This window comes from Caenorhabditis elegans, chromosome III (assembly GCF_000002985.6).
Source record: "Caenorhabditis elegans chromosome III".
Classification (NCBI taxonomy): domain Eukaryota; kingdom Metazoa; phylum Nematoda; class Chromadorea; order Rhabditida; family Rhabditidae; genus Caenorhabditis; species Caenorhabditis elegans.
This window is the reverse complement of record NC_003281.10, coordinates 9021075-9045973: the sequence shown is the minus strand read 5'-3', so window position 1 is coordinate 9045973 and position 24899 is coordinate 9021075. Positions and strand designations below refer to the sequence as shown.

General features: G+C 33.1%; 5 protein-coding genes and 4 non-coding genes across 11 annotated transcripts; 6 read left to right on the top strand and 3 right to left on the bottom strand.

Annotated features, from left to right (window-relative positions):
• Positions 1–35: 35 nt before the first annotated feature.
• On the top strand, positions 36–2088 carry R107.2 (ATP-dependent (S)-NAD(P)H-hydrate dehydratase). Its single transcript, NM_066600.6, has 5 exons — positions 36–92; positions 571–894; positions 937–1180; positions 1667–1763; positions 1813–2088. The coding sequence occupies exons 1-5, from the start codon at positions 42–44 to the stop codon at positions 2018–2020; spliced, it is 924 nt and encodes a 307-aa protein (NP_499001.1). The 5' UTR covers positions 36–41; the 3' UTR covers positions 2021–2088.
• Positions 2089–2673: 585 nt separating this feature from the next.
• On the top strand, positions 2674–7195 carry nac-2 (Sodium-dependent high-affinity dicarboxylate transporter 2; the record flags this gene model as incomplete). 2 transcript variants are annotated; one of them, NM_001268047.2, is made up of 13 exons in its annotated part: positions 2674–2903; positions 4501–4613; positions 4668–4817; positions 4886–5001; positions 5098–5133; positions 5180–5473; positions 5751–5853; positions 5903–6027; positions 6102–6393; positions 6440–6515; positions 6606–6694; positions 6817–6954; positions 7002–7195. In NM_001268047.2, the coding sequence occupies 13 exons, from the start codon at positions 2825–2827 to the stop codon at positions 7146–7148; spliced, it is 1758 nt and encodes a 585-aa protein (NP_001254976.1). In that variant the 3' UTR covers positions 7149–7195. The 2 variants fall into 2 exon arrangements, with proteins under 2 accessions (NP_001254976.1, NP_001254977.1); NM_001268048.2 differs by lacking the exon at positions 2674–2903 and having other exon boundaries at positions 4524–4613.
• Positions 7196–7407: 212 nt separating this feature from the next.
• Positions 7408–8016, bottom strand: R107.9 (uncharacterized protein; the record flags this gene model as incomplete). Its single annotated transcript, NM_001268046.1, has 2 exons — positions 7408–7539; positions 7996–8016. 2 exons carry the CDS (start codon positions 8014–8016, stop codon positions 7408–7410), a joined length of 153 nt encoding a protein of 50 aa, NP_001254975.1.
• Positions 8017–8060: 44 nt separating this feature from the next.
• On the bottom strand, positions 8061–8195 carry R107.11. The gene has a single exon (NR_052582.1). It is a non-coding gene; the product is annotated as an Unclassified non-coding RNA R107.11 (non-coding RNA).
• Positions 8061–8230, top strand: R107.10. Its single transcript, NR_052581.1, has one exon. It is a non-coding gene; the product is annotated as an Unclassified non-coding RNA R107.10 (non-coding RNA).
• Positions 8231–9536: 1306 nt separating this feature from the next.
• On the bottom strand, positions 9537–9639 carry F59B2.18. The gene has a single exon (NR_131447.1). It is a non-coding gene; the product is annotated as an Unclassified non-coding RNA F59B2.18 (non-coding RNA).
• F59B2.16 lies at positions 9537–9639 on the top strand. The gene has a single exon (NR_131448.1). It is a non-coding gene; the product is annotated as an Unclassified non-coding RNA F59B2.16 (non-coding RNA).
• Positions 9640–18922: 9283 nt separating this feature from the next.
• Positions 18923–22030, top strand: sqr-1 (the record flags this gene model as incomplete). Of its 2 annotated transcripts, NM_066598.7 has the most annotated exons (8): positions 18930–19120; positions 19168–19347; positions 19396–19468; positions 19899–20197; positions 20256–20382; positions 20465–20524; positions 20737–20867; positions 21690–22030. In NM_066598.7, the coding sequence occupies 8 exons, from the start codon at positions 18930–18932 to the stop codon at positions 21913–21915; spliced, it is 1287 nt and encodes a 428-aa protein (NP_498999.3). In that variant the 3' UTR covers positions 21916–22030. The 2 variants fall into 2 exon arrangements, with proteins under 2 accessions (NP_001335542.1, NP_498999.3); NM_001348627.4 differs by lacking the exon at positions 21690–22030 and having other exon boundaries at positions 18923–19120; positions 20737–21212.
• A 1308-nt stretch (positions 22031–23338) lies between these two features.
• On the top strand, positions 23339–24604 carry F59B2.14 (C2H2-type domain-containing protein; the record flags this gene model as incomplete). The annotated part of the gene is made up of 5 exons (NM_001379855.1): positions 23339–23369; positions 23420–23473; positions 23533–23628; positions 23824–24203; positions 24509–24604. 5 exons carry the CDS (start codon positions 23339–23341, stop codon positions 24602–24604), a joined length of 657 nt encoding a protein of 218 aa, NP_001367174.1.
• Positions 24605–24899: the final 295 nt, after the last annotated feature.

Below are 24899 nucleotides of genomic sequence, written 5' to 3'. Positions count from 1 at the left end.
GTGCCAGTACATTGTTTTATTAATTTTTATTTCAGATTTCTATGGATCATTTTATCAAATTGTTGCCAAAATTGACACCGCATTTGAGAAAGGTTAGTTAAAGAAATAAAAAAAGAAGAATTTAATTAGGGATAGTAAAAAAGAGAAAAAAAAGTTGCAGTCCTGTAGTAAACAACAACTTTTTTGTGGCTCAATAAAAAAGTTTATGGATAGAACTTTTTTTTTCCTTTTTCGAAAATTAGGAAAACAACACTGAAAAGTAGAGTAGATAGAAAAGTTCAAATAGTCTGTAATCATCAAAATATGTATATTATCTAACTCAAAAAAATAACACTTAAAATAAAATAAAACTCACCTTCTCAAAACTAAAAAAAATAATTTAAAAACAATAAAAATTACAAAAACTGCTTGAAATTTGGCAAAATCGGTGAAAATAATTGAAAAAGTTATAATTTCTGGTTTTGCTTCCAATACCTAACAAGACCAAACGTCTTTGTCCACAGAGTACGATTGCACCTTGATTTAAAAAATTGTATTTCTCTGCATCTATACCTATACAGTCGTTTTCAGGGTGATTGCGGTAAAATGGGAGTAATTGGAGGATCTCTCGAATACACGGGTGCACCCTACTTTGCCGCTTCTTCAGCATCGCGACTAGGAGCTGATCTTATTCACATCTTCTGTGATCCAGATGCGGCTCAAGTTATTAAAGGATACTCTCCGGATCTGATTGTACATCCTGGAATGACGGCAAATTCTATTATTCCCAAACTTTCCCGAATGGATGCAATTGTGATTGGTCCTGGATTGGGACGAAATCCAAACATTTGGCCACTTATGCAGGAACTTTTCGAATTCGTCAGAAATAGAGATGTTCCATTTGTAATCGATGGGGTAAACTGAAATAGTTTGTATTTTTTACAAAGCATCTTTCAGGACGGTCTTTGGTTTGTGTCTGAGCATATTGAAAAATTCCCACGGCAAATGTCGGCTACAGTACTCACACCGAACATTGTTGAGTTCTCACGTCTGTGTAAATCGGCTCTTGGTGAAGAGGATGTGCTCAATGTGAGAAATAATAGCCAACTACAGCATTTGGCTGCCGAGTTGAGTCGGAAAATGAATGTTACGATCTATTTGAAGGGAGAAGTTGATCTAGTGGTCACCCCGAACGGCGAAGGTAAGGCCTAATCTACTTTAAGGTTGATCTTTTTCCTGCGAGAATGCTGAAAACTGAGTTTTTTTGACATCAAATCGGAACGAAACTGCTCTCCACGTACACATAAGAACGCTCCGCCCCTAAACGTTGGGTCTCGTTAGGTATTAACCGGCGAAACCAGGAATTCAAAAGTTTTCAAGAAGTTTTAGTTTTTTGTTAATTTTTTCGAAAGAAAAAAAGTTAAATTGCATAAAACGGAGAAAATCGACAAAAACAATTGAAAATGTTTGAATTCCTGGTTGTGCTGCAAAAACCTAACGAGACCCAAAGTTTGGGGGTGGAGCGTTTTGATTTGGTGTTGGAGCGCGCTTGCGCCTCGATTTCAAAAGGCGTTTTTTTTTAAATTAGAAAACTTGCAAAATATTATTATATTTTCAAACTACGAAAAGTAGAAAAAAAGAGTGATAACTGGAAAAAAACATTTTCATAATCTTCGGACTTTTTCAGTATCGAAGTGTTCAACCGAATCAAGCTTACGTCGCTGTGGTGGTCAAGGTGACGTCACTGCTGGAAGTTTGGGCCTTTTCTTGTATTGGGCAAAAAAGTGAGTTCCATAAAATTGGGACTCTACAACAAAACCCAAAAAGTTCCAGAAACCTTGGCGACGACTGGACATCAGCTCATCATGAAGCTGGAATTGCTTCAAGTTGGTTGGTCAGAACAGCCGGAAGACGTGCATTCGAAAAACATGGACGATCAATGAACACTCCACTATTGCTAGATGAGATTCCAAAACTGGTACGAGACGTTGAGACTCGAGAGATGAAGGACACCGTTCACACGGACAGCTCTAAACATTGATTTATGACGAATTATTTGGATTATATCAGATATTATCAATCTACTGTAATAAATTTATATATCTATGTATTTATATATCTATGTCCGAGTGCAAGTCAGGTACACAGTCTACACATGATGGAGGTTGGACCAAGATGAAGGGAAGATATCGATCTATATGTCCATTTTTTGGGGGAATCCCCTTTGATTTCTGGTCCAAGCCAGATTAACTTTCTTTTTTTTGTCAAAATTTCTGTTTAATATGATAAGTGGTACAAAGCGATCAAGTTCCAAACTGACCAAGGGCATGCAATTATATACAAAACACATAGTTTTTCCCTTTTTCGAGATTAGATATTTCAAAAAAATTGTTTTTTTTTTCACTACTACCCAAGCGCGTAATTTTGCAATTTCTGTACAGTTCCCGGTCTCGACACGACAAACTTATTTTAAATACCAAAAGGTGTGCACCTTTAAAGATTATTCTCATTTTCGATTTTTTTTTGCTAAAATGTTAGCATTTCGCAACGACGAGGTGTTAAACTGTATAGTCGTGGTGGCAATATTACCCGAAGATTTGAATCTGACGAGATGAATATGAAAAGAATCACAATTACAAACTTTTAGAGGTAAATTCTACCTGAACGCTTATAAAGTACATTTTTCCTCTTATCACATTACCCCCTTTTGGCATGTGCAACCCAAACTGAACAGGTGGACAATCATTGTATTTTGTTTGCAATTATACTCACACACATATTTATTGATTATTTGCTTTGCATGAATACAAAACCAGTTAACCATACAACTGAACATATGTATTGAATGAAACTAAATTTTCTAGCAGCTTGTATGAAGAAACTTTTTCGATTTAATTATGGAACTAATAATACCAGGTATCATGGTAAGTTAGCTCTTTTGCACCCTTTTTTGTGAAAAATACCAGTCCAACTATTCAAGAATATTTGATATTGATTAAATTTTGTAGATTTCTTAAGATGATTTTTTTGCAAGCCATCTGAAAACGCGATTTTTGTAAGTATGTCACATACTTTTTTTATAATTTTGCAAGGATCTCGTAAATACCAATTTGGGGAATTGGAAAGTCTTTTTTGAGTTGGACTCCAGTAAACAAATATTTTTTTTCAACAAAATTCCGGTTGCAAACAGAAAAAAAACAGATGTTTGTAAAAAGTATTACAGAATTTTCAGTTCATACAGTTATTGCTAGTCAACCAAATTTTTTCTGCATTGGGTACACCGGTTTTCTTTCTTTGTGACTAGAAAAGAATAAAACGAAACCCCCACAAAGGGTAGGCTACCCATAGATCGAATTATCGTTAAATGATATATCCTCACTTAAAGCATTAAACTTCCGGGTTCGAATCCTGTTAAAAGATAAATAATCAATTCAAAAACAAATTGTTATTGTTTATCTCAACAACAAAAATGCCAAAATCTGTTAGTAGATTAAACCTAGACTTTGCTCAATATCAACTTGACCATTCGGTCTTTCTTCCACTCAATGTCCACTTTCTCTTCAATACTGTTTGCTTATCTAATTTTTTTTTTGCTGATTAGATTTATCTCTTCCACTTTCTTGTTCTGCTCTCAAGTGCCTCATCTTACCCTATATTTAGTCAATGAAATAGATTGAAATAAATTCATTTCGCTGCTTCTTCTCATTATTCCAAAAAAACTAGTCATTTATCTACCTCTACATCTGCCACTTCTGTTCATCGCTAATGTTCTAAATCACATCTTCCTTGTTTCAGTTTCATTTTGCCATTCGGTTTCACTTCATTTGTAAATTCAATTTTCATAAACGAATATTCAAAGTCTCAGTAATTTTCTGCGCGGCAGAAGTCTGTCTTTTTATTTGCGTTTTTAAAAATTAATATTAGAGGTTTGAAACAAAAGTACCGTTTCTGTTTTAGAAAATCTAAAAGTCCAATTTATTTTTTGAAATTTAGCTTACTTGTCCACGTTTACTTGAAGTTCTGATTGGATATTCTAAATTACCTATTTTTAAATCCTTGCATAAGCAGGCACGTTTTTGACATACCTATCTGCCTTACGCCTGGCTTTTGTAGGTATACTTAGTAAATGCGGCAGGCATTCACTTTGAAAGTTTTTTATATGTACAACTAAATAATTTCAGTAAAACTACCTGTTACAATCATCTGACTATTTTATTATTCTCTAAAAACCTCACAATGCCAACAACTTTCTATAGAATTCAATTTGCATAAAACCATGAAATATTTGTTCACAATTCTTTTTTTGCTGACAAAAAGACTAACTCGGTCACTCCTTTATGTACGCTGTGTATAAAAAACTTTCTCAACTTTTTGATGCCAATTTGTATCAATAAAATCATCGTTGCAATTTTTAAAAGAGATTTTCCAAAAGGAAATGAAAAGCGACAAGTTGAACCATTAATCATTTGGTTCTATCAATTTTACTTCTCTCTTTGATTTTGTAATTTTTCATGTTTTCAGTGTTACCACTATCAGACGAAGGTATGAAGCCTAGCCCCCAGCGTACGTTAATAAAAAAGCTTCTGGTACTTCTTGGACCACTTGTTGCAGTACCTCTACTCTTTTTTGGACCGGTAAGATCTTTTTATATAACATAAGGACTTTTTATATAACACGTTTTTTTTCAGGAGTACAGATGTCTTTTCTCAATAATATTTTTATCAACCTATTGGATTGGAGAAGCATTTCCCATTGGTGTCACTTCTCTCTTTCCATTGGCACTTTATCCAATTCTTCAGATTGTTCCATCTAAACAAATTAGTCCAGTTTATTTTAAAGTAAGCTGAAAATCGAAATAATTGCTGAATACTTTCCCATATAGTATCTAAACTTTCTGATTTTCCAGGATTCGATAGTTCTATTTATGTGCACATTAATCATGGCAATGGCGGTAGAAGCAACTGGACTCCATCGAAGAATCGCACTGAAATTATTAACAAAAGTTGGAGCAAAGCAACCAGTGTAAGGATGCGGATGCTGATTTGTAAAATTTTCAAATGTTTTAATTTATTTTAAAATAACAAATAGCGCTTCGATTCAATGTGTGTAAATTTTCAGAATGCTGCTGGGTTTCATGTGCATCACGAGTTTCATGTAAGTTTTAATTGAATTTTGTAAGATTCCATATTAATTTTTTCAGATCATTTTTCGTTTCTGACACAGCATGCACAGCTCTTATGTGTCCAACCGCTGTGGCACTCCTGATGAGTATGTCTGATGCAGTTCAACATTTGAAAGAAGATCACAGGAAGCCAAAGCCGCCACCAGATGATGCTACTGTTGCTGAAAAATTGAGAATAGATGATATGACTCCTCAGGATGCTGGTTTCTGTAAAGCATTAATTTTGGCATGTGCCCACGCATCGTTGATCGGTGGGACTGCTATTATCACTTCGACTGGGCCGAATTTAGTTTTTCGAGAAAATATTCACAAGTGAGTGTCTCATGAAAATTAGGAGTAGCTGCGATTTTTGCAAAATAGAAGATTAGGCGTACGTGTTTTAAGGGACAAGTAAGGCCTGTCTGCCTACGTGGTAGGTAAATACTAGGTAGAAATGAAACAGGCAAATTGGCAGACAGGCATAAGAAAGGCAAGAACAAGCACGAGTAGGTATGCCTATCTGCCCATGAGTCAACTTTCCGCCTGCTTACGTCCCTACCTTCCTGCCACCGACCGGACATAAAAAACACTAATTAAATTATCTATCCAGGAGATACCCCGAGGGACAAGTGACAATGACATACCTACAATGGATGGTTTTCGCGATACCACCAATGTTTGTCTACCTTCTTGCATCTTATATTATTCTGGTGGTACCAACTTTTGCTAATTTTTTTTTGAAACTTTCTAAACAAATTTCAGTGTTATTTCATGGGCCCCTCGACTTTTGCTCGCTGGTTTGAAAGGCCTTCCAAAGAAGAAGCTCATTTGAAAAAATTAATTGAAAAGAATATTCAGACAATGTATGAGGATTTGGGAGATGTTTCGTAAGTTTTCTTAAAGTTTCTGATTTTCAAAAAATAGGAACAATTCTATATTTCAATTTTTCTAATATTTTCAGGTGGGGCGAAAAGTCAGTTTTTGTATTCTTCATTCTCCTAATCGGATCTTGGATTTCTCGTGATCCCGGATTCACACCCGGTTGGGGAGATCTTTTACCACACAGAAACTTCATATCAGACAGTGTTTCTGGAGTCTTGATTTCTTGTATTTTATTTGTTTGGCCCAAAGATCCATTTGATCCTATTGATCCAATGGCTCCGATTCTTAAATGGACCGACATGAAAAGCAAGTTTTCCTGGTCGTGCACACTTTTAATCGGTGCTGGGTATGCTATTTCAGAAGGAGTTGATGTGAGTTACTTGTAACAGATCGCAGTAATTGAACTGGAGATTTCAGAAATCGGGATTATCTAGATTGATTTCATGTGGAATGAAAAATATTTTCGTGGGGATGAGCTCACTTCCATTGCAATGTGAGTAAAGTCTATATTACCGACAATTACAAGCAGCAAGAATAATAGAGAAATTACGGTACATAAAAAAAATAATTTATAGTTTTTCAGTAACTGTGACTACAATTATTGTGATAATGACAGAGTTTGCAAGTAATGTGTCCACCGGAAGCATTTTCATTCCAATTTCTTTGGGAGTTGTAAGTTTTTGGGTTGTTCAGATCTATTGAAATTAAATTGATATACTGATTAAAATTGATTAAAAAAACAATACACTTAAAAAAATTTGATAATTCGAATTACCCTAACTCAAAAATTTCAGGCTGAATCAATGGGAGTTCATCCTTTATATCTTGCTCTTCCAACTACTGTAGCTTGTTCATTTGCTTTTATGCTACCAATTTCAACACCTCCAAATGCAGTTGTATACGACACTAAAGTGATTTCAATGGTGGAAATGGTAAATTTTTTGATCAACGTTCTCCTATAAAAGTACAGTTTTTTCAGATAGTCTGTGGTTTTCTACTCAATATTGCGTGCATACTTATCACATCTCTCAACATGAACACATGGACATATTTTATTTTTTCATTGAATATTTTCCCCGAAAATATTGTAATATCTTCAGAAAACTCTTCATATCCAGTTTGCTAATTTTTGTACAAAATGTGTATTGTCCGAATGAAACGTGTATTTATTAATTACTTGTTTCCAGAAGGGAAATTGACAGGCAGGCGTCACGAAGTAGCAATGGGACTAGGCCTACCGCATGCCTTAATACCTACGTAGATGCTTACTTGCCTAATCAGGCCTACAGGGGTGGAACTCCTGATTCAAAATAACGATCCTTTGAAACGAAGATGGAAAATAATGGTTTTGGAGAAAAACAAATAAGTAATTATTGAACTTTTAATCAAAAATCTAAATAAAAGTGTTTTCCATTCATTCTTTGATGTTCTTGTGTAAGTCCTAAAGGTCGTTCATATTTGTTTTTCTTTGCTTCACTGAAAATGCATTTGGCTTTCTCACATATACAATTTTGTGTCTGAAGGATTCACTTTGGTTATTAAAAAATTACAGAAAAATATCTTTAATTTGGAAAAAAATTACAGGATTTTGAAAATATCTTAATTTTTTTTAAGTCGATGGTTTCTGCTGAATAACTGAAAAAATAACTACTGGCTCTAATTAAAAAATTAGTTATTCGGGGAAAATGATCCATTCTAAATACCAAATAGTATGAAAAATTGAAAATATAGAAAAACGGGGGAAGAAACATTTCGTTGAATGCTGTTTGGTGTTTCTGAACAATGACCACTTTTATGTTTGTTCTCAATATAAATTTAAGGATTCTGATTTCACAGATTATTTATGAACAATTTCAAAATGTATTCAAAAGCTGAAATTGCTTGTTGGAGTACAAACAAGTTCATAAAGTTGACAAGTAAAACAAAAATTCTTCAGCATATAAATTTTAACTTAGAATAATTAAAAATAGTACCTGTCTACACCCAAAAATCATCTGATTGTTATGAATGCGTAGGTGTTAAGTTTCGTTTTTCTTGCCCGTTTCGTTACCAGTTTTCAGAAAATTCTTCACTTTCATCTTCCGCGAACTGTGAGAAAGCATAGAAAAAGACAGTAACACATGTGACAGATCCATCTATTCTATTCAAAATGTCTGATCCCTCATTTCCCTCATTTCCCTCCAAATCACATCAATTCTTATTGCCCTCGTCTCCTATTTTCTCTAACTTTTTTTTTCCGGCGGTGCCTACCTTTCTATGGGACGTAACGCCTCCTGCGTCCCTTCTTTTGAAAGTTCCAATATGAATTGAGTTCAAATTGTTTGCTTTTTCTTGTTGCTCCGGAAACATAATTCAATTGAATTTTGTGTGGTTTGTGTTTGTACTACCTAGTATTCCATATTTTAGTTTTTGCCCGTTAAAGTCATCTTTGATTGGAGAATTTGGACAGAATAGAACCTAGTTGTTTTCATAAACTTTGGTCTTATACCAAATCTTTCTAAAAACATTTTTCAAGCCATTTTCAGTGTATATATTCCAATCAATTTTTTTTCTGAATAAAATTACTCCAATGCTTTCCGAAAATTGACAACTAGCAAAACCTTTAACTGAACATTTGTTCGAAAAATCTGAATCATTTTGAGTTTTTTTTGACAGATTATCAGAATCTTTACCAATTTTTTGAATGGTTTCACACCGCCAACTGATGCAAAATTTGACTTTTTGATTCATGGCTTTAAATGACCTATTTTCTGATCTTTGAATTCATTGCACATCATTATAGAAATTCGACACCTTTTTTTGAAAAAACCAGCTCAATTTGTAAAAGTTACTCAGAACCACGTCATTTTCGATCTACTATAACTACAGTATATTCAGTAGTGGAATAGATCAGGTCAAAAGACAAAAAATTCCCTCCTCTCATGTCTCTAGTTCGCACTTCGAAATAAGAGAAAATCCCACGACTCTAGGATTCTCGAATCTTGAACTTTTGAAGGCAAATAAATGGATCACTATTTAACTTGGGTGCACAGATAGGGGTTTTACACATTTTCTTAAAACTAACTACAGGTATCTTGAAGTCATTATGATATTTATATGCCAACTTATCACATAAGAACTTTTTGGACGATTTTCAGTGGATCTTCCGTATAAATTAACATTATTAAAACCCAATTAAAAAATTATTAAAAAATTATTACACAATTTGTAAAACTTTTAAAAATTTGGACTTTTTTAATAGTAATTTCGAATTTTCGGCAATCATACGATTCGGCATATGTCAAATGACCAAAAAAAATTATCCGAGTTTATGCTGCAATTTCGCTGACTACTTGACTACCCCCCCCCCCAATTGATAACATGGTTTCCAAATCTAAATCAAACTTTAAGAATGCCTCCAAAATATTTCCAAAATTCTTCTCTAATATCATTGACTAGTATGCTCATTGTGGCTCAGGAGTCATACGTCATGTCATCTGCATTTTGTTGCTTCGATTTCTCTGCCGTTTTCCAATTGTAATTTCCAAAAACGGGCGCGGCGATGAAACATGAGGAATCTAGGGCAAACAAATATGAATTCAGAAGACACCACTTTCCGGTTTCAGCCTACGGAAAACAAAAAAGGTCGTAGAAATTATGATTTTAATTCTGAACCTGGCTTTTACATACAAATAAATTTTACTCTTTAAGATTTTTGGCATCAATTCTTGATTTTCTGATTTAGAATAGGAAAAAATCTCATAATCTTCCAGTTTTTGACGTAGAATTGAGTAGGATTAAAATACCCTCATATTCTTAGGATCGTCTTTTCAACTGCACAAAAAGTTATTTTGAGTTCATTGGAACTAAGGTAAGATGGTGTCCAATTTCTTAGAGATTTCCGAATTTGTCCACTTTTAGAAATCTTGAATTTCGTATGATTTTTGAAAGTTTGAATAAACAAACACAAAAAAGACACACGGCTACACTTGGATTTTGTAGCAATATTTTTCTGAAATATTTTCTTGATGTACACTTCACGACAAGAAATTTCTTAATATTTTAAAAACATTACCAATTTTGAGCTTTAATTGAATATTGCCCGAACGTAGAGAGAACCACTAATTTTTTTAAAAAACTTTTATCCGCTCATTTTTAAAAAATTATTTTCAAAGGGTTTTTAAAGTGGAGTTTTTCCCCAATACTCAACCTATTTAAGTATTAGACTTACTATTAGGATGAAAAAAGAAAGCTTGACTCCAAATTGTTTGACGAACTTTGACTTATACTTCCTGATTATTTTAACATCAAAATGACAAATAACTAAATTAAGAATAATCCGAATCTCAATGTTTCAACTCCCCCGCTTTTTGATGTGTTGTTGAACTTCCCGACTTATTGTTAGTAAATGTTCATAGTGTTTAAATTCCCACGCTTCATCTTTTTGTTGTGGATTTATTTATGTTTCCTTGTTTTTTTATTATTTCTTATTTTTATTCGATTGGCTTTTTTCTTCCATAACACAAAGTACCGTAGCATTGAAAATTACTAATTTCCTCCTTCAGACTTCTTCTCGTATTTCCAAAAATCTAAACTTTTCGTCGTTTGTTCAGGAAATTGGGGAAATTTAAGTTTAACGACTCATCTTTCATTTTCTACTTTTAGCATCCAATTCGTCGCATTTTATTATCAAAATTCGAAGAGCCAACTGTCACTTTTTCATCTGCGTTTCCTCTCAAATCTTTATCTCTAAATCGTGTACTGATAATTCAATTAAAGTTGTTATCTGATGTTCACAGTGAGTTGTTTAATTGGTTGTGGAAATTCTAAGTTTGAAAGATATGTAGACTGGATGGGAATGACTTATTTTGTCGTATAATTTTGTAGAAAGTTTTCTAGATAGAGAGAACCGGGCGCCAAACGTTCGGCCCTATTCAGAACTATGCCCAGGGTTTGTTTGACGACGGATATGTCAATTTTTATAGTTACTGAGGTAATATTCTAAATGTTTTTAATTTATTAAACTTCCTGAAACATGTTTCCTTTTTTCCCTCAGGCTTCAAAACAAGACATACGCTATTTGAAAGTATTTACCAAGAAAAGTCTGCAAAATTTTAAGCTCCAACCGCAGAAGCTTATAGCTTTTGATCTGAAATTGTTTCAGTGTATTTTTGCACTACTTAAAAATATATTTTAAAAATCCAGAACCTACAAAAAAGCTTTCGAAGCAAAATGAACGAACTGAAATAATTTCAGATCGAAATATGGGAAATATGTTGAGATGTCATTGAGACGCTTTGTCAGGCTTAAAATTTTGCAGTGACGTATTCTTAATGAGTGAACACCCCATAATTTTGAAATGAGAAGCATATCACAAAAACACAGTCAGAACTTTTTTGCGCTAAGAAAGGTATGAGCTAGCAAATTTAAGGTTTAGACTGCCCGTCTAAAACGAAAACAACCTATCGTCTGAGGCGAAGAAATGACGTCACACGCCTCATTTACATTGAGTTTTGAGCATTTTTTATGAGTGTAGAATAGAGCTGGAAAACCAGAAAACTTTATATTCAACTTTATATCACTGAAAATGAATATTCCAAGTGGTCATTGTGTCAGTCTGTTCCTTCTTGATAGCGTGATCAAATTCTATTACTTATCAGCGAATTCATATTTACAAAATGCTTCTCTTTGCATTCTGAAAAATGTTTCCTTCCGTTTGATTTTAATTTGGCTCAGTTGCAGTTTCTTCTTTTTCTCCTTACAATTCAATTTAAGTACACCCAGAAAACTTGTAAAACTGGTCTCTGAATGTTCAGTTTTCTGCTAAAAATCCGTGATTATTCTCACATTTTATTTATATTGTACTGAAAAAGTGTAAACTTTTTTCTCCTTTTTCCTAGTATTTTTCCATGGTACTCATTTATCTTTTGCTTCAAATAAAAACAAAGTAGTACGTACGAAAACAGAGGATTATAGAAGAAAAGGGGATCAAAGAAGAAATATGAATACTCGTGAAATGAAAAGATCACCTAAAAGTATAAGTAAAAATTTTCGAAAACTTTTTTGAAATTCATAGAAACGATTTTTTGTTTCCGGCTTCTTGTTATGACCTTCATCAGAATGTTAATTTTCATATGGGTTGGAAAAATGTTTTTCAAAAAAGACTAGACAAGATATATCTTTGAATTATTAATTGACAGAAATGTATTAAAAAATTTTTCCGAAATATAAATTGACTAATTTTGAGTTTTCATTTGTCTGGAATTACCTCTTTTCAGACGTAGGTACATGCCTCTCCTTTACCTGCTTACGGATTGTCTTCCTGGTTTAGTACTCACACTAAATTCATGTATCAATTTTATATTTTTTAACGGAATAAAAAAAGACTTCGGGTAGATTTTGGCAAAAAATGTAGGCACGAGTAAGGTAGGCAGGCGGGCGTGCTTACGAGGTAGCCGTGTACAAAGACTTTTGACAACAGTTTACTGAAAAAATCATAATTTTTCAAATCTTTAAAGTCTTTTTTTTTAAATGGCACTCTGAATAATTAATAAAATGAGAGAATCTTCGAAATATTTTAGAAATTCCAGAAAAAACAGTTTACAAATTTTTCACTTTCTCATTCGAAAAAAAAATTGTTCCGGATTCTTAAAATGGATGAAGTGGCAATTAAGCTCTTCACATGCCAAAAATAATCTTCCAAAAATTATTCAATTCGCTAAAATATGAGTAAACTAAAATGTTTTCCTGTCCACCCACATAGAACAAGAAATTTCTAGACAAAGCTACTAGTATTTACTCGTGGTCCAACAGATTCCTGAATTCTCAATCCCATTAAATGACCTACTTATTCTTTGATGTTTGCCGTCGAAAAGTGTATGGAACACCGTGTTTTTGTCAATTCTCACCTACTTGAAAACTTCATCATTTTTTGTTGCTCTCTCTCTCTCTCAGAAATATGCTCAATGAAATAACGAAAAAAGAAACCAGACAGATGGGGAAGGATAGAGAAGGTCACTTCTTCTTTTTTACCCACAAAATCTGAATCTTCTTCTTCTTTTTCTTCTGAATTCCGCATATGTTTCTCGGTGTCCGGATGCGGCCATCAATTGTGTTGGGGACAGGAGTGTGGGCTCCGTGATTTTAACGACCGGCTCTCAGTGAGAGACGATCAAATGATTCATTTGATTGCGGGGGATCGATATCATCATGTGTCGGTGTTGTTTTTTGGCAAGATAAATTTTATCAGTTGTAGGTTCGATTTGAGTTTATGTTTTAAAATTTGTTTGAAAGCAAATAAATATCTTTCATTTCAAAATTAACATTTCGTTCCTCGGACTGGCAAACCGGACGTCCGGTTTTTCCAGTCTCATTTTTAGAACCTTCATGCGTGTACCAGAATTTCTAGGTTTTGAGAAACAATTTCGTCAAGCCGAAAAATCATCAAAATCCACCGTAACACAAAAAAGCCCAGATCGTCTCGATGTCAGAGTCCGGTTTTCCACCCCTATTTATTATTACTCGTCCCAATCAAAAATAATTATTATTGCTACCAATTATAAAGGTTCTCGAAATTTCCAATTTCCCTTGCGTTTTGAACTCAATTCGAAATTTCGTTAACATTTCTAGAATTAAAATTATTGTCTATATCGACAAGCTGAAAATTGCCCGTAAAATATTATACGTTCAGCCGGAGGAAGTTATTTTTTCCTCAATCGTTCCGAAAATTCACGTGGTGCATAAATTAATTTGTGCTCTGTTTGCAGTACATCCCCATCCTTACCATTAGGAAAATTGAAATTCTGCTTCAAATTGAAAGTGGAATAAAATGAAACAACTGGTTAAAAATGAGATGACCAAAGATAAGGTGTTTTTTTAGATTGTTCCCCCTTTCCATCAAATGTTTCTTTTTTTCTCTGGCGCTCCTCTTTTCTCTGTTTTTTTAAAGGTTAAAAGACATTTGTACTTTTTCGTTCATTTTTCCTCCAAAAACGGAATGTGACATCGTTGGAATGGTGTGATGTTCTTCTTTCTTAGATTCATCTTTTGATCCACATCGTGTCACTTTTAGGAAATTGATAGGAAACCGAGGGAAACTAAGTGATCTGTGTTCATGTCTTCGGGTGAGAAATACAAACCTCGTCGCATGTTTTTTTGATGTCTCGGTTTTTGAATTCAGAACTCAAAATTCTTCATGCTTTTCAAGATCATGTATAAAAAGTTCCCTAAACATTTCTTCTGCACCATTTTTTGTTGTTATGGAAAAAACTAATTCTTAATGTTCTACAAAAACTCCTCATAGTCCAAATCCGGAAGGAAGTAAAAAGACTAAGGCTTGTTATTTTTCTGATAAATAATGTCTAAATAGTAAGTTCGTCATTCGAGAAATAATGTTTACTTTGGAAAACACCTGTATTATAAATGATTTACTTTCAAGGGAAGATAATAACTTTCCAAAAACTGACGTTATATGTTACTGCAAAAAAGTTGAACTGAAAAGCTTGATTTTCAACGGCTCAAATTTTTATCTGAAATTTTTTTTTCAGTGGATTTTTCACCATGTTCATTTGTTTAACATTTGCAGAGATATTCCTATTCGCACAATAATTTCAAAAATCTGGGTTCATTTTTGTGCTTGATCGAATTTTCCATTTAGCAGCCACAATTCGCACCAAGAGCAGTTGAATATAGACTTTTTCTAGAATAATTTTTATTCAATAAAAAGTAGACCAGAAACTGGCATGACATTTTCTATATAAAATATACGATAAAATATTGTAATTTAATAAATTTCCAACAAATAATTGAATGTTCGCAACCAAGACCACATCAGATCTTTCGAAACCTTTTCATAAAAAACGTCACCCTCTCGTGACCCCTTACTACTGCTCCTGTTCCTCCATTTACTCCCACATACAGCCATGTTCATACGTCAATGCACCCGTATGTTTTTCTTATCAAATTATCAGTGGCTCGTTTATTTCCGATCACTGTTTTTATTGTTTACTAGGCAAATTCTTTGAATGAAAAATGTCATTAATTTATTATATTCTTTTGGCTCAACGTTTCCCACGAGTTTCTACTTTTAAGGAAGTTATGTATTACTGTAATTCAACATGGTAATTCAGATTTTTTAAATCTCATTTTAAACTATTTTTTGATCGCTATAATTGAAGTAACTATTTAAAAATTATTGGGATTATTCCCTGATCACGTTATTATTTTCTCCAAATTATTATTTTCTGATATTTTCACTCCCTCCCATATTCTCCTTTTACCAATTTTTCACACCCTTAGACATCTTTTCACCCTTTTTTGAAATTTCCACAGAGATTGAAAACCCCCTTTCTTCTATTATTTGCCTTGTGTTTCTCATTTTGAGAGCTACACCACCATCATCGCCTCTTCAATATTTGACCTCTTCTTTTGCCTTTTTATTCGATTCGCTTTTTGCTTATTCCTCCATTACTTGTCTTTCGAGAAAACGTTTAGATCTCGACCACTTCTGGCTACTTGACCGTATATCCGATTACAATCATTAATAAGGCTCTGAGTCAAACTGGGGGGAGCTCCCTCCAACCATAAGACCTCCTTTAATTCCATTTTGAGCTTCTGACTAGTGACGCTTACATTTTATTTTTCAATGTTAACTCCGCCCAAGTAGATCAAGTCCAGAGATTGGCAGCATTGATGATGATAATATTTTTGCTGGAAATGATTCGAATTTATAAGCATACTATCCCAAAAGTTAAATTTCTTTAAAAAAGGAATTTTCATGAAGTGTGAGATAATTTGACTGGGCAACGCAAAAAAAATACGGAGAGTCATTTTTTTTCCTCAAATGACAGAAAACAGTCTCGATATACATACTTAATATGACTGTAAAAATTTATTAAATGTTTTTCAAAGTATTTGAAAATGTTTGTTTTTAACTTTTGCTTAAAATATATACTCTCGAAATTTATCAATCGATCCGTGGACTTTTTTGTTCCGCAGAGGCTGGCGGAGTTTACAAGCGTACGAAGTGGTTCAACTTTTATTTAAAGTTTTATAAATGGGACATAGATGAATATTTCGAATGCTAAATGCAAAAAGAATCAGCAAAAAAGCTCACAGTCCCGTCCTTCTCTGCCGAAAAACGCCGTTTAAGGATCGATTGCTAAATTTGGGCAGTACTGCTGCAAATTAAAAAAAAGGTCTACTACGACTTAGTTTCCATCATTTACAACAAAGAGATACGTGACAATTCAATTTTTTATTTTTACATTGAGCATGATCCTGAAGAATTTTCCGTAATCTCAATTTGGAATCTAAAATGGCAACATATATGCACCTCCGACCTTCTAGAATCTAATTGTAAGCTCATAAAAATGCTATCAAATCTTTTTTTTCTAACAAGTTTGACCTGCTGTTGATGTCCTAATTAGTAATATCACATAAGTGCATCACTTCAGAAATGTAAATCACGAGACGTTTCTCCGAGTTTTTTGAGACCCTTTTTTCTCCACCCTCATTTTCTTGTTCACTGCACTACGACTACACATTCAACTCAAATTACCTTCATTTTATATGAGATTGTTGCCGATCTTCTTGTCTCGAATTTTGCTCTTCTTTTTTTATTTTCTGTTGTTTCAGTTGGTACGGTTTATTGGAGTTTTGCCAAAATAATGCACTTCTCTTTTTATTTACATTTAAATGTAAAATTTTGCAGACTAGGAAAACAAATATCAAAACTGATAGACCTCATTTAAATTTAGATCAAAATTATTTCAGTGAATTTTGGTTTACTATACTGTGTTTGGTATACTATAATTAACTATACTATTAAATTGAATTATTTTTTGTCATGATATGCAAAATTGAATTCCCTACAATTTTTTATGTAGCATGATTCTAGTTGTACATAGAAATCATAAGTTACATCTAATATTTGCGCTTTTTTGTAGTTTGCAAAGGAATATTCAATAGGAAGGTTAGACATCGAAAACAGTGATAGTACTAGAAAATAAATACGAAGATTGGTAGAATGATTCCAATCGATATTCCAGCTATGCTAATTAAAAAAAGTAGTTTCAAAAAAAATGTCAAACTTTTAAAATTGTATACATTTGCAAATGGAATATTTTTTAAACATTTTTTAAAAATTTTAGTTCCAGAGACGCCGATTTTTTTGGTTCTCTTTCAACATTTGTTAACAAATTTTGCCAACCTTCACACTTTTTACCCTTGTTTTGAGATTAAAGAATTAGAGAATTTAAGATTAAATGAAAGTCCTTACAAATATGTGGTAACTTTTGCATCACTTCTTATATTATCTTAGGTACAAACTTCAAGTTTCAAAATACATATTTCAGAGTTCTCGTTTTGCAAGATTCTTCATGTTAAAAGGAAGTCGTAATTCTCATTAATTCTAATAATATATTCAAGGTTCAAAAGCACACGAGCATCCATTTTTCCCAGATCACTGCACTTTTTTCTTTACAAATCTTAAATTCATTGAACCCATATTCGTATAGTTGTGGTCATTTTTTTGGCATTTGAAACTGCCAGACAAAATAAAAAATTTCTCCTCTTCCTGCAGCCCTGATGGTCAGTTTTTCCCACGAAAAAAGTTAATTTAAATGTGGCCAAAAGTCTTCAGATTAACCTTTCGTCATATTTCAAGCATGTGTTACTTTGCTCCGTCACGCGTTTGCTTTTTTCTGCAAACATGATTCCAAGATACCCATCAACTTTTCAATTATCCCTTTCGCACCCATATTCCTTTTCTTCAGTTTCCCTTTTCCCAAACATCATTCTGAATTAGATTTTGGGAGCCCAAGAATGTTATAGGACAGATGTGTGGGTGAAAGCTGAAAACGTATGAGGTGCAAAGAGAGAAAGATGACAAAATACTTTTTTTTGTTTCCTCCTTTTCTTTGCCGTTCTAATTTTGTTGGGTGACGAGCCGAGAAGAAGATGAAAATAATTAATCTTCGCACGGAGAATTTGCTTGAAAATGAGCAATTCTTGTTAATTTACGAGCTCTTCAAACAGATAGCTAAAGATTCTGTTTCAATGGGAAAACGATTAGGATAACGGGATGACTGGGATACTAGAAGTTCTGGTTTTATTAGATCTTGGGATTCAGGATCCTACTTGAACAATTTTAAAGTTATACTTTTTTTTATTTTGTGAATTTTTAAATGTTTGCTCTTTAATGATTTCTAAGGCATAGGCTTAGGCGTAGGCTTCAGCTTAGGCTTATTAGGCTTTGCTCAGGCCCAGGTTTGAGCATGGTTTAGGACATCTGAAGAATCCCTCTCAACCGGATATCTTTTAATTTAATGCTTATTTTTAGATTTGATTGTCACAGAAACTCAAGCTGCGAAACTGAAACCAGAAAGTTTTTGGAATCGTTGCATTTTTTTTGATAGAGTTGGATTAAAAACTGGCCTGATAAAATTTTAAAACATTTACAAAAAGCCTCCTAAATTTTTTTGTGTTTGAAACTTTCAGAAGTTTTCAAAAATTACCTTTGGAGCAATTATAAACAAAATAGGTAAAAAATACCTTGAAAAACTTCAGGCCGTTGTTACACGGAGTTGGAGTTGAATTTTGCAGCTTAAATTTTTGTGAAAATTTAATCTAAATCTAGGTTCTTAAACAGGTTCCATCTTGACTCACTTCCTTTTCTTGTGCAACCTGAGGTTATTATTCGTTATTATTTAAATTGAAACCGGTTTTTGAGAACCATAAAAACACGAGATCAATTTACATATTGGTCCCAAAATGTCAACAAGGCACTTGGATCTCGTGGTTTTTGGTTATTATAAAAAATTAAATCCAATTTGAATATATTTTTTTTTCAACCGATCATTTGTAGACTTTTTACTTGTGACCTGCTCTTTTATCAGTGAATCTTTTTTCAATCAATTACTATTTTCAGATGTCAAATAACACAACAATACCATCAAAAACAGCGACGGACATCTGTCTGACAGACAGACAGATGTCCTTATCAGTCAGTTCAACAGAAGGAGTACTTATTGGAACGATTATTCCAATTCTTGTGCTCTTCGGAATTTCCGGAAATATTCTTAATCTCACAGTACTTTTAGCTCCAAATTTAAGAACGCGGTGAGCTTTTTCTTCAACAAAATTGACGAACGTACTTTAATATTCAGATCAAATCAACTTTTGGCATGCCTTGCAGTTGCTGACATTGTCAGTTTAGTCGTAATTCTTCCCCATTCAATGGCTCATTATGAAACATTTGAGACGGCGTTATGGTTTCGGAAATTTTATGGAAAATATAAATTTCAAATTATTGCAATGACAAATTGGTCAATCGCTACTGCTACATGGTTGGTTTTTTAGAGGAAATTAATCTTGAATTTATTTGTATTTTTCAGGCTGGTTTTTGTGATATGTTTAGAAAGATTGATCATCATAAAATATCCGTTATCAGTGAGAAAACAGGCAAAGGTAAGAAACTATTTTAATAATTAAAAAAAAAGGACTGGAACATAAATTATAAAGATTGCAAAATTAAGACAAATATAAAGATGTGTAAGTTTAGTTGATCGCACGAATATTTTTCGTTTAGTTTACATACTGAGATCGAGAAATGAAAAAAAAAAACGAGAGAGCCTAAAAGACGAGATATTTTTAAAATTATTTTCCTAAAGATGGAAATTTTCCTAAATACACATTTTAGTAAATGTCAAAACGTTTTATTTCAGCCGTTTACCAATATATATTTTATAAAGATAATTTTTTGCGCTTTTCACTGACTTGTCAAATTTCAGGGTGAAGTATTCACAAAAAAAAATATATATGTTGATATCTGAATTTTCAAATTTTATTAGAATTCGTCTATAGAATGTTATAGCTGCTTCAAATATTTTAATTTCAGTTTTTTACTCCTCGGAACGTCGTCACAATCATTGTTGTCACCACTTTCATCCTCACTTCCTACAATCACGTGAGCCATGCTTGTGCTGAAAAGCTCTTTTGTAATGGCACACAATACCACGTGGCTTGTTTGGGAATTGATTCCGAACGTTGGTTCCGGAATGAGCCAAATCCCAACTCTGAATTTATGAAGTCTGTTGTCCGTGTAGCTCCTCAAGTTAATGCAATTTTCGTTGTGCTCATTCCAGTGGTTCTCGTGATTATATTCAATGTCATGCTTATTTTGACGTTGAGGCAAAGGTTAGTTAGACTGAGATTTCATATTATTTCACTAACATTCATGTCTTTTAAATTTTAGAACAAAGTTATTTGAACCATCAAAAACTATTCGAGGAGATTCACAGTTTACCCAGCTTCAATCAAAAACAGAACATAAAGTGACAATCACAGTTACAGCAATTGTGACGTGTTTCACAATAACTCAGGTTGGACTTTTAATAAAAATGAATGCGTAGTACATTTTCATTGCAAATTGAAACTTAGAAAAAACAAAGAAAATATTTTCAGAGTCCATCAGCATTTGTCACATTTCTCAGTTCCTACGTCCACAGGGATTGGGTTACACTGGTAAGATTGAGTTGGGGTTTTAATTCTAAATAATATGAGAACTTTGAAAATTTACTGTCTATTTGAAAATGCTTCATTGATGCCTTTGAAGTTTTAGCTAAAAAAAATAAAAATATCAAGTAACAAAATGTCGTACATGTTTAAGATTAGATATCACAATATCACAATATTTGAGCGTAAAGATAATATTGAAAACTATTGTTTATTTTCAGAGTGCAATCTGCACAATTCTGGTTGTACTTGGCAAAGCCTTAAACTTTGTTCTCTTCTGTCTTTCATCTGCATCATTCCGTCAACGTCTTCTCATGCAGACAAAACAAGGAATTCTTCGGAAATCGACGAGGTATACAAGCGTGGCGGCTCACGTGTAGCCAGTTGTTCTGCTTCTTTAATTTCTGAAAATCAACTACTTCTGAAAAAGAAAACGGGTGAAATACACTTCCATCTACCTGATGTTATGTTCTTTCTCTTTCACTCCCAGTTCAAACAAAAGAAATCAAAATCATTTTTCGTTGTATCTCAATTTTGTTCAATTACGTGTATCATCATCATCAGCATGGCTTCTGAAATCCCCTTCTCACTGATTCCAAACACATTCTTCTTTTTTTAAAAATAGATATTTTCTGTTGTGTATGCCTGTTATCGCTTTGGCTGCTTTTGTATATATTGTAAATAAATTTGAACATTTTAATTCGATTTTCGAATTTTTTTGAAAGAACATTCAAAGAACGCATGTATTCAGCTTCTCGGTGTGCAAGCTTATACCCCCAACTGAGAAAATTGTAAAAAATACGGAGTATTCAAGGATAAAAAACTTTCAAAAATGTGCTCTCAAACGAATATTCTCGGGCTCTATTTTTTTACCCGGCAACTTCAGAAAAATTTATAGGCATATGTATAACTTTGGAATAATTAAAAAAATATTTTTAATGATCGGAAAATTCTTGCAAATTTTAAATTTGAAATTGTTTTCAAAAAAAATCGAAAATTCAAGAAAACGAAAAAAACATTTTTTTTCGAAATATAAACACCATCTGACGCATGATTTTCAAACATTTAAGCAATTGTTTTTTTTTGCTTTTTGAGGCAATAATTTTCTCAGAAAATCCTCATCAAACTTAAACCTCATATTCTCTGAGCTAACCCAAAAGCTTAATGTTCGCAGAACCGTCTCAATGGTGACATCATCAACAGTGGTGGTTGACAGTTTGCCAGAATCACGTAAAAAAAGTCGTGTTGCAATGGAAATGATTGAGAGAAGAACATCAGCTTCTTCGTGTCTTGTCGGCGGAAATCGAGCCGACAGAACTCATCGAGCCAACAGCAGTCAGTCAATGATCGGAGAGAGAATGCCTTTGAAGGAGTTTCGTAGAGGAACGAGCTTCGTGTGATTTTAATTGAAACCTATTATATTTTCATTTTTTTCCTTGAAAGTATGTATTCCATGTATGATGTGTATGTTTGATCTCGATTATACGACGGGCAATAAAGAAAATTTGGAATCAGGAAAGATTTAAACACAATTGTCTCTGATATAAGTTTTTGAAAAATTTGGGAACTGGAACAGTTACTTTGAGCATGAAAAAATCGGCCAGGAATTCAGCTAACTCCCTGCTGCGTCAGGGAAAAGTAGGGATGATTGGAGACTAAAATACGCCTAATTTTTTTCCGAATTTTCGTACCATCATTAATTTTTTTTTCAAACTCCTTTTTCTTAACTCCTAAACTCCTGAAGTCCTCTTTGTTAAATTAATTGGGGAAATAGGATAAGTATTTTTTCAAGATCAACTCTTTCGAAATATTGGTTTAAAAATCTTAAAAATAACATAACCTAACTTCCCGTATTTGAATTTTTTACCCCCGGAAAAAACGAAAGAGATAGAATATCATTGCTCTCAAATAGAAGACAATAGTTTAATGTGAAAATGAACGGCCTTGCGACATGTGAAACATTTTTCTATTTGCTTTACCATATCTGTTATTTTTGACATGGTGGGAAATTTACCGACAACTTTCTCCCGTTTTTTCTCATTTTCTCCTTTTGAATTTTAATCAATTCTTGAGTTTTGAAGTTTCATATTGTAATAGCTGTGTTTTCCTCGAATTTTTTCCCACCTCTTTTATTTTTTTTTAAATTCCGCTCTGTATATTGAAGATTGGCAACTGGATTTTACCTTTGTTGAAAGTTGAATCAAAATTTATTAGGGAATTTTAAAACTTTTGAAAATATTGTTTCACATTTTTGTGATATGTTACTTGCCAAAAATTGCCGAAATATATTTCGGCAATTTTTGGCAATTGTTTCAATTGTTTTTAAATACAAGATGCACTGTTCTGAAATAAGAACTGAAATTTTAAAAATGTGGAGAATTAAAAGATAATATTGTTAGCCATTTTTCGAACATTTTGATGTCTCACTAGGGAGCCCCGTAAACTTATGGTGGCCGATTTGCTCGAAACGTATGTCATTTGAAAGCTAATACTGTAAGATGTAAGAATATAATTTTTATTTTTGCCCAATACCTCTGAGAATTTAGAAAATTTCGTTTGAGTCCCGCGTAAGCCAAATTTATGTTGACTTTGGCTAGCTGTATTTCTCCAGTAATGCAAGATAGAAAAAAGTTGTCAACTAACAAATTGTTGAGCGTGTTCTGATAAACAAATTTTTAATTGTAACTTTTGCTGACATACGATTCAAGCAAATCGGCTACCATAAGTTGACGGGGCTCCCTAGTCAGATTTAAGAATTCAACTTAACTTTTAATATAAAGAAGTTTTCTGCAGGGTCTAGCTTCATTTTTCAAATTCAGCACTATGGATCACAACGTTAACAATCTGAATTTCTGTAAGTAGCCCGATGTAGTCTAATTTCAACTAATGTACTGTAGTTTTCAGTAATTATGAATGGCTTTGCGCTACATATGATGAATCAACTACAAGTGGCGAAAAGTAGGCTTTCTTCAATTTTAATTTTTAAAATTTTTTAACAACTCAATTATTTTATTCAGATTCTTCAATGCTTGCGAATTCAATGAGTTCCCATAATGAGAGGCCAAAAAGAATTTCCCGCAAAAATGCTTCAACAAATAACCATATTCTGCAGTGTAAGTCTCACTTGAAGAAATACAAAATGTTGGTCTATCAAATTTTATTTCATCAATTTTTAAAACAACATCTTATTAATTGAATTCATGTGTCTAACTAAATTAATCCCTGTTAATCCTTAAAACATTTTGAAAGTAAAACAAATAGCCAAAGAAACTTGAATAGTCTCCAACCATTGAAATCGATTATTCCAGATAAATGCGAAGGATGTGGGAAATTGTATTTCTCGAGAGCATCCATAATCAGACATAGATTGTCTTGCCATCGTATTGCTCACACGTGTACCTTGTGCTCCTCTCCATTGTCAGCTCGTGAGACACCAAAAAGTCATTTGCAAAAGGTTCATGGAATAAAAAATCCACTTGCATGCCGCTGCTGCCCTTATTATTACATCAACAAACATGATTTGAATGTTCATAAATCCGGTGGAATTGTTCAGCCAGCTATTATAATAACTATCAAAAGTTCGACGATTGGACAATGTTTGAATGGAAACAACGGAGCGGGTAGATATGGAGAAGATCCTACTTTCCGGGACTTCCTGATGATTCGGAAGCAGAATGCAAGAAAATCAGTATGTTTTCTTAAAATTTGTGCTATAGTTTCAATGTATTTTCAGAGATTTTTTTAAAACAAATATATTAAAACTAAAATAAAATAATTAAAAACTTTCAAATTTTAAAAAGAGTGTTTCATTGAAAAATGACTCGAAAAATCAAAGACCATTTCGCAGTAACACAAATAGGAAATTACAGTACCCTTCCAGCTCTCTTGCATTCACTAAAAATTAATCGTGTCGAGACCGGATACGGTATTCTAGGCACAAAAATTGCAATATTTCGCATCTGAGCAATGTAAAATATATTTGGAATTTTATAGCGACTTCTCGTTTCGAAAGACACCAATCAACCTAGCAGAGAACCGACGAAAGTAAGAAGTTTCATGATTAAGGACATTTTAAATCTCTGTGATTAATTGTTTTTCTTGTTTTATTTCCAAATTGTGTTCTCATTGTTTTATTATCTTTTAGTTGTTTGAAAGTTCATCTACAATTTTTCTGTTTGTTTTATAGATGAAACTGTTTTTTTTTAAAGTTTCATAATTTAGGACATCTTGAACCTCAAGCAATTACTTTCCTCGTCTTCTGTTATTTTTTGTCTTTGCAGCATTGATTACTTGTTTTCGCTGTTGAAGGTCTTGTTTTTGTTGTGGTTCTCTTAAATTTTTAAACTCATCCAACATTTTGCCGTTTTTTTGTTGCTCGAAATTG